Here is a 12526-nt window from a genome sequence, read left to right on the forward strand (position 1 = left end):
AAAATCATGGCATCCAAATCAAAATATTCAAAAGGCCAACCGAACAAAAGCAGTTTGTTCATGAACTACATATCTCGTGGGTCTGTTTTGTCTCATCTCATGTAATATTTGAAAACCACTTTAGTCTATCACAATTCTAAAGAAAGAAAGTTGATGGTTGACTTAGCTTTGGAATAGTTGTGTGACCTTGGTGAATCTGTTCTGCTCAGTGGGGCTATGTTTATAATACACAGAGAGTTGAAGAAGGAGGTATGGAGGATTTATTTGATCAAAGCACATTCTATGCATGTGTGAAATTTTCAATGAGTATTTTTTTAATTAAAAACGCCAGTTATGGTGGCTCATGCCTTTAGTCACAGCAGTCAGGAGACAGAGACAGGTGGATATTTGGGAGTTCAAGACCCTCCTGGTCTACAAAGCAAGTTCCAGACTGCCAGGACTCTTACACAGAGAAACATGTCTTGAAAGTCCAAAATAAAATAAAATAGGTTAAAAACATAAGTGTTACTTCAGAAACTCCTTAATCTCAGCACAATAAAATTCCTTTTCATTTTGTGCCACATTACTAGATACTATAAGTTAAATACAATGCTATAGTCCATAATTAACTTACCAAAGACCCCGGTAGCAATTCTGCAAATCTTGTTTCCAAACAAGTGAAGATTCTTCAGGGAAGTAAGGTATTTTATCTCTTCAGGAACTTCTTGTAAAAGGTTGTTTCCCAGATTTAGCAATGTCAACTGTAAACATATAGAGATATGTGTACAGTATCTGCCTCCACATTGGACAAGCGGTAAGTCAAGACCTTTGATGACATCTATATAACCTAAGAAAACATAGATATTATCTCTATCCATTTTCTTAAGCTAGCACATAATGTGTTCAGTTATGGAATTTTATACATGTATGTCATAGTAATTAGTTCTCATTCCTCCTCCTTCCCACAGTCCTCTCATGTCTTCTCTATCCCTCTTTTGCTGTCTCTATCTGCAGCACATATTCCCTTCTGCTTCTGTATTACATGCAAAGCGTACCCATATCCACTGGAAATGGTGAGAGTCATGAAGCCAGCACTGCATTATGACATCATTCCAGCAAGGCTAAGCCAAATGCCACAACTGCTATCCTTCTATCTCTCCCTTTAGGGTTTGGGACTCTGTGAGTTACACTCTTGGGGACATTCTGCATTGTGACACCTTTTATATCTTTTGCTGAGAAAAAAAAAATGATATCTGAGTCTTTTTAGGAAAAATCCTTCTAAGTTTATCTAGTCACTATTTGGAAGTCTTCCTTGTGCCCTGGAAATGAGTAAACACAGATGAGCACATAGCTGGATGAGGCCATGACCCCAGGGATCTGCTTGGGGGTATCTGACCCTGAGCAAACGCGAACAGCATAATTGGTGCAAGGTAGACAGAGACGACTGAAAAACTAACTGGACGAGAGAGTCAGTTACAGATTCAGATTACAGGCTTAGAGCCCTCTGAAAATGTAGTTGAAAAATAAGAGGTGATACAGGGTACACTCCTGGAAGAATAAAACTAGTTAATAAGATAGATTAACTAAAATAACCTTTTCCTCCTTTATAACGTGGATGATGTAACAGAGTAAAAGAAGCTAGGTATTAGTATTTGGTATTCATAAAGGGACTGTTTCGGACATTCTCTGTTTGGTGTGCTTTCAAACTGCAAACTCTGCCAGCCTACAAGCAGGCTGTGATGTAGCAAAGGTGTTTGCTTTGGAGGAGACGGTCTTCAGATTACCTTGGAATGGTAGGGCTGATAATAAGAGTAAAATCTGTTCCATTTATATTTTCTAATCGTAACTACACTTGTAACCCTGGACATATAATAAGAAGTCAAACACATTATCTGTACCATTTGGATAATCATTGGTCTGTCTTTGTTCTGTCAAATTTGTATAACTAAAGAAGCGCCTCAGTGCTAGGGATAGTCAGTCAGAGAGCTTGTCCCAGCAATCCTGACTATCCTGCCTGACTCCCTCCCACCCCTTGACTACTCCTCTCCAGGCCCCTGTGTCAGCAAAGCTCCCCTCCCCGTACCTCCCACTCCTGGGAAGCCCTACTTCCACACACATGTGTTTTATTATCGACTCCCAACCTCACTTGTTCCCTCCTTACAGCTCCATCTTCTCTTGTGGTCTCCTCTGCCTCTCCCTCTCTCTGTTTCTGTGTGTGTGTGAGTGTGTGTGTGTGTGTGTGTGTGTGTGTGTGTGTGTCTGTCTGTCTGTCTGTCTCTCCTTTCTCTCTCTCTCTCTCTCTCTCTCTCTCTCTCTCTCTCTCTCTCTCTCTCTCTCACACACACACACACACACATGAAACCTAGATTCTGCCTATGAGATAAAAGGTGTGATTTGTCATTTCTTAGACGGGCTCATTTTACTTGATGATTTCCAGTTTCACTCCTGTTTCTGAAAGGGTCATGAATATGAAATAAAACTTCATTGTGTATATAACATGTATCTTTTTTTAAATTTATTTTTCTCTCACACATTACATTCCAACTGCAATTTTTTTTCCTTTCTCCACTCCTCCCAGACTTTCCTCCACTCTCCCCCCCCCACCCCCACCTCCCCTCTTTCCCAGATTGGCTCCTCCTCCTTTCCCTTCAGAAAAGGGCAGACCTCCCAGGAATACCAGCCAAACATGGCATATCATGTTGCACTAAGGCTAGGCACATCCCTTCATGTTAAGGCTGGATAAGGCACCACAGTAAAAGAAAAAGTCTTCTAAAAGCAGACAAAGGAGTCAGAGACAGCCCCCACTCCCACTTTTAGGTGTCCCACAAAAACTACACAACCACAATATATATGTAATATATATGCAGAAGACCTAAGTCAGACCTACACAGCTTCCCTGATTGTCACTTCAGTCTCTGTGAACCCCTGTGAACACTGGTTAGTTGAATCTATGGGCTGTTTTCTTGGTGGCACATTTGTTTTGCCCATTCATTAGTTGATGACACGCAGCGATCACCATGGGTGTGAAATCCCTCTGTGCTGTGTGCACTTACAATCTTGCAGGGATATATCAAGTAGTAATAATACCGTTAAGACATATGCTATTTATCTTTTTACCTTTAACACACTCCATATGCACTTCCATAATGACTACACCATTTTATACTCCCAATAGGGAATCAGTATCTTCCCCACCCCCACAACGTCTTTGCTAGCATTTGGTCTTATTTGTTTGCTTGGTGATAGCCATTCGAGTGATGTAAGCTAACTTCCAAAGCAGCTTTAATGTCCATACTTTTTGAAGACTTTCCAAATAGTTATCATCCATTTGTGTCTTTTCTTTTAAGAAGTGTCTGCTCCTCCGTGTTTCAGAGACAGCTGCATCTTCTCATGCCTCCTCCCTTAGATAAGATGGTGAAGGTCGGTGTGAACATATTTGGCTGTATTGGGTGCCTGGTTACCAGGGCTGCCTTCAGCTCTGTATCTGGCAAAGTGGAGATTGTTGCCACCAACAACCCCTTCATTAACTTCAACTACATGGTCTACAAGTTTCAGTATGACTCTCTACTCATGGCAAATTCAATGGCACAGTCAAGGCTGAGAATGGGAAGGTTGTCATCAACGGGAAACCCATCACCATCTTCCAGGAGCCAGATCCCTCTAACATCAAATGGGGTGATGCTGGTGCTGAGAATGTTATGGAGTCTACTGGCGTCTTCACCACCATGGAGAAGGCCGGGGCCACTTGAAGGGTGGGGGGCCAAAAGGATCAACATCTTTACCCCTTTGGTCAATGCGCCCACATTTGTGATGGGTATGAACCATGAGAAATATGACACCTCATTCAAGATTGTCAGCAATGCATCCTGCACCACCAACTGCTTAGCCCCCCTGGTTAAGGTCATCCATGACAACTTTGGCATTGTGGAAGGGCTTATGACCCAGGCCATGTCATCATTGCCACTCAGAAGACTGTGGCTGGCCTCTCTGGAAAGCTATAGTGTGATGGCCGTGGGACAGACCAGAACGGGTGTTGCCAAGGCTGTGGGCAAGGTCATCCCATAACTGAACAGAAAAGCTCACTGGCCTTCTACTCCCAATGTATCTGTTGTGCATCTGACAAGCCACCTGGAGAAACCTGCCGAGTATGATGACATTAATAATGTAGTGAAGCAGGCAGCTGACGACCCACTAAAGGGCATCCTGGACTACACTGAGGACAAGATTGTCTCCTGGGACTTCAACAGCAATTCCCACTCTTCCACCTTTGATGGCATTGCTCTCAATGACAACTTTGTGAAGCTCATTTCCTGGTATGACAATGAATATGGCTACAGCAACAGGATGGTAGACCTCATGGCCTACATGGCCTCCAAAGAGTAAGGAGGACCACCCTGGACCACCCACTCCCCCCAGCAAAGACACTGAGAGCAAGAGAAAGGCCCTCAGTTGCTGGGGTGTCCCTTTCCCAACTTGGCAACAAACACCGAGCATCTTCCTCACCTAACCCTAACCCTAACCACAACCAAGGAAAGAGAAACTAGTTCAAAGAGTAGAAATCAGCCCTGGACTTAGCAACACAAAAGTCACTAAAGAATGTGACAGCCAGAGAGGGGGAACAAGGGGGACCAGGGAAGAAAGGCTGCAGGGAGGGACTGTGGAGAAAAGAAAGGAGCAAGGACAATGACTTTTAAGATAATTTTGTTATTACAAGAAACAAAGGCCAATGAGATGGTTCTGACTAAAGGCACTGGCTGGGCTTATGTAGCCTGGGCTGGCCAATAAAAATGTAGACCAGGCTGGTCTCAGTGCAGTAGAAGTGTGAGCCACCATGCCTGCCCAAAAAGAAGTCTTTCGTTACTTTTAAACTTGCAACCAACTCAACGCCAGGCAGCAACAACCATCCTCTGTCACCACGCAAATATGCTCAGGTTCAGCATAAGTTACTGAAATGAGATTAAAAAACTCCAAACATTGAGGCAAGAGTTGAATTGTGGTTGAGAAATCATAGAACCCACCTAGGAGGTTCATCAGTCCATTTGTATCTCTTCATTTGTATTGGTCACTTCCTTCTATTTGCATTATTTGGATTCTTGGCTTTCTGGAACGTTAGAAGGGTTGCTGCGTATGAATAAGGAACTTAAGAACTCTCATGATCTGGTGCTGGGAGGTGAGACAGACAAGTTAAAGTTTTCATTTCTTTCGGTATTAAGTACTATGAAGAAACCAGGGAAATGAGATGCTCAGCCAATTGGGAGTTGAACTGGGGTCACGGAGGAAGGTCTCTTTGTAAAAGGATTGTTTGAGGTGAAAGTTTGGGGGTTCCTTGAAAAAGATGATACTAGAGGGGATTCTATACTGCACCACGATCACATATGGTTCCTAAAGAAGGCATTCTAAGCATACATCGGGCAATTTTAATTTCTTTGGCTCGCATTACTTCAATAATTATCTCCAAAAAGAAGTTCTCCTGGTACTCTCTAAAGCAATCTGATATGCTGCCAAACCAAACACTACTAGTTTTATATATTTCATGGCTCATCATGTAGAAATTAGTGCAGCCAGCAATAGAAAGAGCTTGGGTAAACCTAGGCTACCATAAACCCAAGTAAGCATTTCATTTCTTCCTGATGAACACAGCATGCAACAGTTAATGTTTTTGTTTTAATTCAATGTGGAAGGGTGCACATGTCACAGAGTCATTGTGAAAGTCAGAGAACAACTTTCTGGAGTCCCTTCTCTACTTCTCTGCTTGGATCCCTGGGACCCAACGTGGGTTATCAGGTCTGGTGGCAAGCACCTTCACTTACTGACCTCTGATCACTGCTGATCCCACTGGCTCTACAGTTATTTTTTATGGTTAAGCTATAGCCCTCTGTACCTCTTTCCAGTTCTTCCCACAGTACCCAGAAACAACAGTTTTATTCCCACTCCATTTACATAATAATTAAATTTGGAGAGCTGTCATCACAACTCCCCACATTTGATCTGTCTTTCCCTTAACTATTGGTTTTCCTTAGGTCATAGTTTCCAGATTGTTGGTAGCAGGAACTGGCTTTCACCTCCGAACCCAGCAGCAACATCATTCATAAGGGACAGGGACCCATGCATCTGTTGCCATGGCAATGGCCGTACATTCCCAGCATCCATTCAGTTCAGCCCCCACCTTTACGTGAGAGTGATTACATCGCAGTTTAAATAAAAGGCAGACCCTTCCTGCCCCCTTCACTTTTTCCTTCCTTCTCTTTTTCCCCCTTTTGTCTCCATTGTCCTCCATTGTCCTCTTCCATGTAGAACTGTATTGGCCTGGTGTGGTCTGACCAGATGCACAACACAGATCCCCTGCCCACACTGGCCACTTTATAATAGCTGTGAATGCTCCTCTCAAGGATCCGGGTGCTTAGGGTGACACGGACAATGAGTTCGTAGCACAAATGCTGGAGATGTGCAGAGGCTTGGGCAGATGAGTATGCTCTCATTTCCGTAGTCTAAATATTGTCTTTCCTTGGCAACGGTGGCAAGCACCTTCACACCCTGAGCCGTCTCGCTGCCCCATGTGTTATTCTTTAAGGCTAAGCTATAGCCCTCTGGACCTCTTACCCAGTTCTTCCCGCAGCACCCAGAAACAACAGTCCTATTCCCACTCGGCTTACATAATATTTAAAATGTTTAGAGAATTGTTACCACGCTCCCCAAATTCGATCCATCTTTCCCTTAACTATTAGGACATAGTTTTTGTTCTGTTTTCTTTCTTAATTTAAATGAGGCACAGCACCTCCCCCTCCCCTGTCCAAGAATAACAATAACAAACCTACATTAACTGTCACGCATATTACCCACATCCTGAGCTTGTGCAACGAGTTCCTTTCTTAACCTAAATGGAGGAATTTACATTTATCCCTGTAAAAACGACATCTTGTTGGTTTTGGCTCCTAAGATATCTCCAGTGGACAGCACTTAGACCAAATTCTAAAACGTGGTGATAACCATGAACAAAGTAGGTTGGCTTTCCCTTCCCTGCTTTTGACAATATAAACTATCATTATGATAACCCTGCAGTGGCCAAACTTCAGGGTCACCTAGAACTTTTGTCAGTAATCAAATCCTAGCATCAAAGTTTCTAGTAGGTAAAAGCCTCATTATCCATTCTAGCCACCTTGTTAGTCCTTAGTTATGGCCTGCCTCTCAGATTGCTCAGCTGAATAAATACCAAATGTGCTGCTAACATTGTTTAAATCCCTCTTCCTAATCCTACTCAATTATGTCTAAACAACTATTTAAACAGTCAATCCATGAAAGTTTTCTTGCCAATAAAATCCTGTTTCCAAATACAGAGACCCAGAGCCAGATAATATGGATAAGAAAGCAGGCTGAGCAAGCCAGGGGGAGCAATCCAATAAATAACATCCCTCCATAGCCTCTGCAGCAGTTCCTGCTTCCTGGCCTGCTTGGGTTCCAGTCCTGACTTCCTTTGGTGATGAGCAGCAATGTGGAAGTGTGAGCTGAATAAACCCTTTCCTCCCCAACTTGCTTCTTGTCATGATGTTTGGCAGGAATAGAAACCCTGACTAAGACACACAGCATCTGGTTGTTAATATGCGACATGTCTCTCGCTGCCCACTCATTTCAGTTAGTATGTCTGTAGAGTCCAGGTGTTGTCGAGATGGCAGGACTCCCGTTCTAAGGCTGGATGTCATTTCACTGTAAATGCATAAACACACCTTCCCTTTATTCATACACTGACTGTGTCTTGGATGCCATGAATAATGCTACACAAGAAACACGTGGTGCAGATGCTTCTCATCATTCATACTACCCTTTCTGTGCACACACCCAGAGTAGGACGGTTGGATCATAAACTGGATTAATTTTTATTTTGAGAAAGCTCTACAGTGTTTTCCACAATAGCTCTACACTGTATACAATGACTGCCCCCTTCACACCCTCACCGACACTTGTCACATTTCACTGAACAGTGGTCATTGTAACATATGTAAGTGACACCTCATTTTGGCTTTGGTTTGCGTTTCATTGCTAATTGGTAACGTTCAGCATGCTTTCATGGACATGCTTACCCAGTGTGTCTTTTAAGAGAGTTCAATTCAAAACCTTTACTGGAAGATTATACGGTACCATATTATATGCTTAATTAAACAGAAATTTCTATTATAATCACAACCTTGAAAAAAATAACATTATACAAAATAAAAATATTTCTGCAAATACATCTGTCCAAAAACTGGTTCAAATTAGATGGGCACCAAACCTTTCTCTTAGTTCTTTTTACTAAGCCAAGGATTATTTTATCAGTATAATTAAAACAACAAAAAAAAAAACCTTCCATATTTTGCTGGAAGTTATATATAGAAATATGTAACTGGATGTGCATATGTGCACGCAACAACAATGAAAACAGAAGTCATGGATTTGGAAAGAGAGAAGGCAGGTAAGGAAGGAAAACTCAAAAGGAGGAAAGGCGAGAAATGACAACTATGACTTCAAAAACAGAAGGGAAACACGACTTCCCCTTACCTCAACCGCTTTGGGTCGTTTCCTGTGGTGTAATTACTCCTTTTCAATGTTCTTCACACAAGTGTACTAGTCTCCGGCTAATCATCCGTACATCTGCTGGTGAGTGCCAGAGACCAAGTGTTTTTCTTCACATTAGTTGGCAAGAGCCTGGTAACTGGCCCAGACTCACAACAGATCCACGGAGGCCTCCTTCCCCCGACCCCAGCCCTGCCTTCGCCTCTCCTCCCCTCCTTCCCTCCCCTTACCCTCCTTTCTCCTCTATCCTCCCATCCCCTTGCTTTTCTTTCCTCCCTCCCTCCACTTTCATCTGCACCTTCTACTGAACATGTAAAGAACGAGAGCAGAATTTACCAGCTGAACTTTACTGATTCTCTGACATTTTCCTGCACACTTTGCTTCTGTAACTTTTCATACAGAGTAGAAATGGGTGTTATTTCCCAACCTTGAACCTCTACATAAGAACCACTGCTATCTTATGAACAGCAAAACTACATAAAGCCATTAGGCTGAAACACTTAGAAAACACACTAAAGATACATCAAAAGAATTTCAATTCAGTTGAGTTCAAAACAGTATGATTTCTTCTTAAACACCAAGCACTGAGCTGAGCCAGACGAAATAGAAGGGAGTTACAGAAGTCTAAATATACAGTCTCTTCTAATATAATAAGAAAACAAAAGAGAGCCATAAAAAGAAGATAAAGTCGTGTTATCGATCTTTGGAGTGTTTTTCCTAAGGAAGAATATTTTGTAGCATGTGACATTTAATTGTACAATTATTAGTCAACTAACAATTATTTGTCAACTGTACAGACTTTTTTCTTTTATTATTTATTTATTTACATTCCAAATATTGCCCCCCCTCCCTGAGTTCTTTACCCCTTCCCACCTCCCCTTTGCTTCTGAGAGGATGCTCCCCCACCTACCCAGCCATTCCTATCAGCATCCTCCTTCCCTGGGGCATCTAGTTGCCACAGGATTAAGCACACCCTCTCCCATGTCCTTCAGAGCCAGACAAGGCGATTCTTTGGTACACATGTGCTGGGGGCCACGGACCAGCCCGTGTTTACTCTTTGATTGGTGGCTTAGTCTCTGGTGCTAAGGTCCTGCTTAGGTCCTGTTGTTCTTTCTATGGGGTTACAATCCCCATTAGCTGCTCAACCCTTCCTCTAACTCTTCCATAAAAGTCCCCAAAATCAGCCCAGTGGTTTACTGTAAGTATCTGAATTTGTCTCAGTCAGCTGCTGGTAGAGGCTCTCGGAGGACAGCCATGCTAGGCTCCGATCAGCAAGCACAGCACAGCATCACTAATAGTGTCAGGATTCGGTGCCTGCTCATGGGCTGGATCCAAACTTGGGCTGGTCACTAGATGGTCTTTCCTTCAGTCTCTGCTCCATGTTTGTCTCTGCGTTTCTTTTAGACAGGAACTACTTCTGGATCAAAAAGTTTGAAGATGGGTGTGTGGGGGATGTAAAACCAGGCCAGGAAGTTTGGTACGGTAGAACGAGTCGAGACTCAGTGGGCATACACCTGAGGCTTAGGTGCTTCCCAGCTCCCTGCCAGACTCCTGACTTGGAATACATAACATGCTTCTCACATGAAAGAGATGTGACCACAGTATTTATAGGCCCAGAATTCTCCACGCTAATGAGGTACCTAGAGGCCCAGATGGCTTAGCCAATAAGCTTCCCATCCCAGACATTTCTCTCTACAAAAGGTATTTAATCTCAGGCCTACCCTGAGAAAAGGCGTATGATACATTATGCATCTATTTTCCACCATGAACAACCTATAAACTGTTTGGAACCATGGACTGTCTGTTTTCATCATGGCCCACAGTGGTCTACAGAGCTGCAGCCTAATCTCCCATAGAAGGCTCTCAGCTCTCCGAGCCACAACCTCCACCAAGCCTGCCATTGTCAATCACCGCATGAGACAAGCTGGAACTCCCCTTCTCCCCACCTCCAGCCCTGGGCTAGACAATGTCCTTAGCCCACGGGCCCCCATTCCATTTTCCACTCTTCCCCGACTCCCAGGGGTGCCTGGATGTAGTCTGAGAAGCCCTACAACCCTAGCCTCATCACAGGCCAGAGACCCCTGAAGCAGCTCCAGCTTTTCCCACATCTCAGGTTGCGTTTTCGCATACCCACCTCCACCCCAGTATGGTGCCTTGGGGCTTCACTACAGCCCAGCACCCACACAGCAGCATGGGATAAGCACCCTCATTCCGACTCCCCCGCAGGATGAGGTGGGTGGCCCCTTGCCCAACTGGGGGCCATGTCTATCTCCGGGAGGTGATCTGTCCAGGTTCTGTCTCCCCACTGTAGGGCATGTTGGTGCCTGCAGTGTACACAGTGGGGGGCAGAGGGAGGCTGTGGCTACTGAAATATCTTAACTGTGTCATCACGCTGAGCTGAAAAGGTAGCTGTGCAGAAACTAAGCTCGCCATATAGGAATTTGAAAGACAGTGACTAAAGTGGACAGGACAAAGGAAGAATACGTTGAGAACAATTATCACGGAAGTGAAGACTAGAACCAGAAGTGTCAATAAAAGATCATTTGAGTATATGCTTTTAAACAAGGAGTTTTCTTATAACAACAATATACAAATAGAAACAAATTCAAACAGGAAAACCAATCACTTCACGGTTTTCAGCGAGAGCTCAAATTCTCTTTTACTCAGAAATTCATTTGTCTTTTAGGGAATTGTAAGTTCCTGTCTTACGGCGGTTACTACACCATTTGAAGTTACTATTAAATACTACTGAATATTTCATAAAGGGTAAAGAAGGCCAAGTGAAGACGACATTTACTCTGTAACTTTCAGTAAGTTGCAGTGACCGAGTTGTCTAAAGGTTCTTTTGGTATCTACTGTGAAGAAATCAACAGAAGGAAACTGCTGCCTTGTGCCCACTTAACCTCAAGATTTTTAGCAGCTGCAGTCACATTATCAGGCAGAAACATTTAACATAAGCATCTGGGACTCATTCCTGTCAAGTGCTTCTCTTTAAGCTGGGTATTCTTAATTTTAAACATTAACCATCTCCTAAAGGCTGTTCTAGGGGGAGAAATTCCTTTCCTTTCCTATTCCTATCAACCCTCCTCTCCGCTTGAAGTTCCAGCCAGTTCTAGGAAATGAAAAAGTAACTCCCTCCTCAACACCCTAAATGTGTCTTAATTCCGTATGTAAAGACTTCGGGACAGTCCCCCAGGGAGGTGGGCACAGTCTTGCTTGAATCCTCAAAGCCTACTTCCAGATGTGAGGCCCCAAGGTAGAAAGACTACTAGACTCAGGCTTCCAACCTCTTTCCAGATGACAGCCTGAAGGAAGATGAGCAAAGATCTCATCCTGATTCCAGATGTGGGCCAAAGGGCACAGGAGTAAATTGCAACATCTTTTCCTGCCATGTGTAATGCCCTAAGCGAGACCAGCTACTCATCCCTCTCCAACAACAGCACTCCATATTGTCTCCAGAGAGCTAAGTCTCCAGAGATTAAAGTGTTACTACTCCATCACTCACGACTTTTATCTATTTTCTATCCTCAACCCCAGAAGCTCTGAGGCTCCTCACCTGGGTCAAGGTCCTTAGCTCAGGGCATACTTTGGAGATGTGATTATTCTGAAGGTCTAGTGTCCTCAGATTAGGCAGTTTGTCCAGTGATGAGGGCATCTTGGTCATCTTCTTCCCATTCAAGGTAAGGATCTTAGTGTTCTTTCCACCCTTCAGTGCTGTTAGCAATAATCTCTCAGCCATGATTTTTGAAGAGGTAACCATTTATGGAGGAAGAGTTATTATATATCTTTAGGGTATGCAATTGCAGAATTGTTGTGTCATAGACACAAACCCTCTCCCCATTATGAGGAAGTTAGGAGGTATTAGATGATTTTCTAAGTAGAGAGAGGAAGACAGGGCTTCTGTAAGTAACCAGGCTTGCCCATGCCAGACACATGAACGTTATACCTACTAAAATCATATCAGGCCACTGGGTCAGCGTTGGGAGTCTTACACCAGTTT

The 12526-nt window shown here is 43.5% G+C and overlaps 1 protein-coding gene across 1 annotated transcript in view; it reads right to left on the bottom strand.

Annotated features, from left to right (window-relative positions):
• The window catches only part of LRRC69 (leucine rich repeat containing 69), a gene marked incomplete at its 3' end in the record, with an annotated part of 81353 nt that extends 69082 nt beyond the window's left edge, over positions 1-12271 (bottom strand). Inside the window, exons 1-2 of the mRNA XM_080938635.1 lie at positions 12083-12271; positions 614-740 (exon numbers count right to left, since the gene is read on the bottom strand). Of these exons, the coding sequence (XP_080794761.1) occupies positions 614-740; positions 12083-12265 (310 nt within the window). The 5' untranslated portion in view covers positions 12266-12271. The remainder of the gene's footprint in view (positions 1-613; positions 741-12082) is intronic.
• Between the last annotated feature and the right edge of the window lie 255 nt (positions 12272-12526).

This window comes from Micromys minutus (assembly GCF_963924665.1).
Source record: "Micromys minutus genome assembly, chromosome: 26".
NCBI lineage: Eukaryota > Metazoa > Chordata > Mammalia > Rodentia > Muridae > Micromys > Micromys minutus.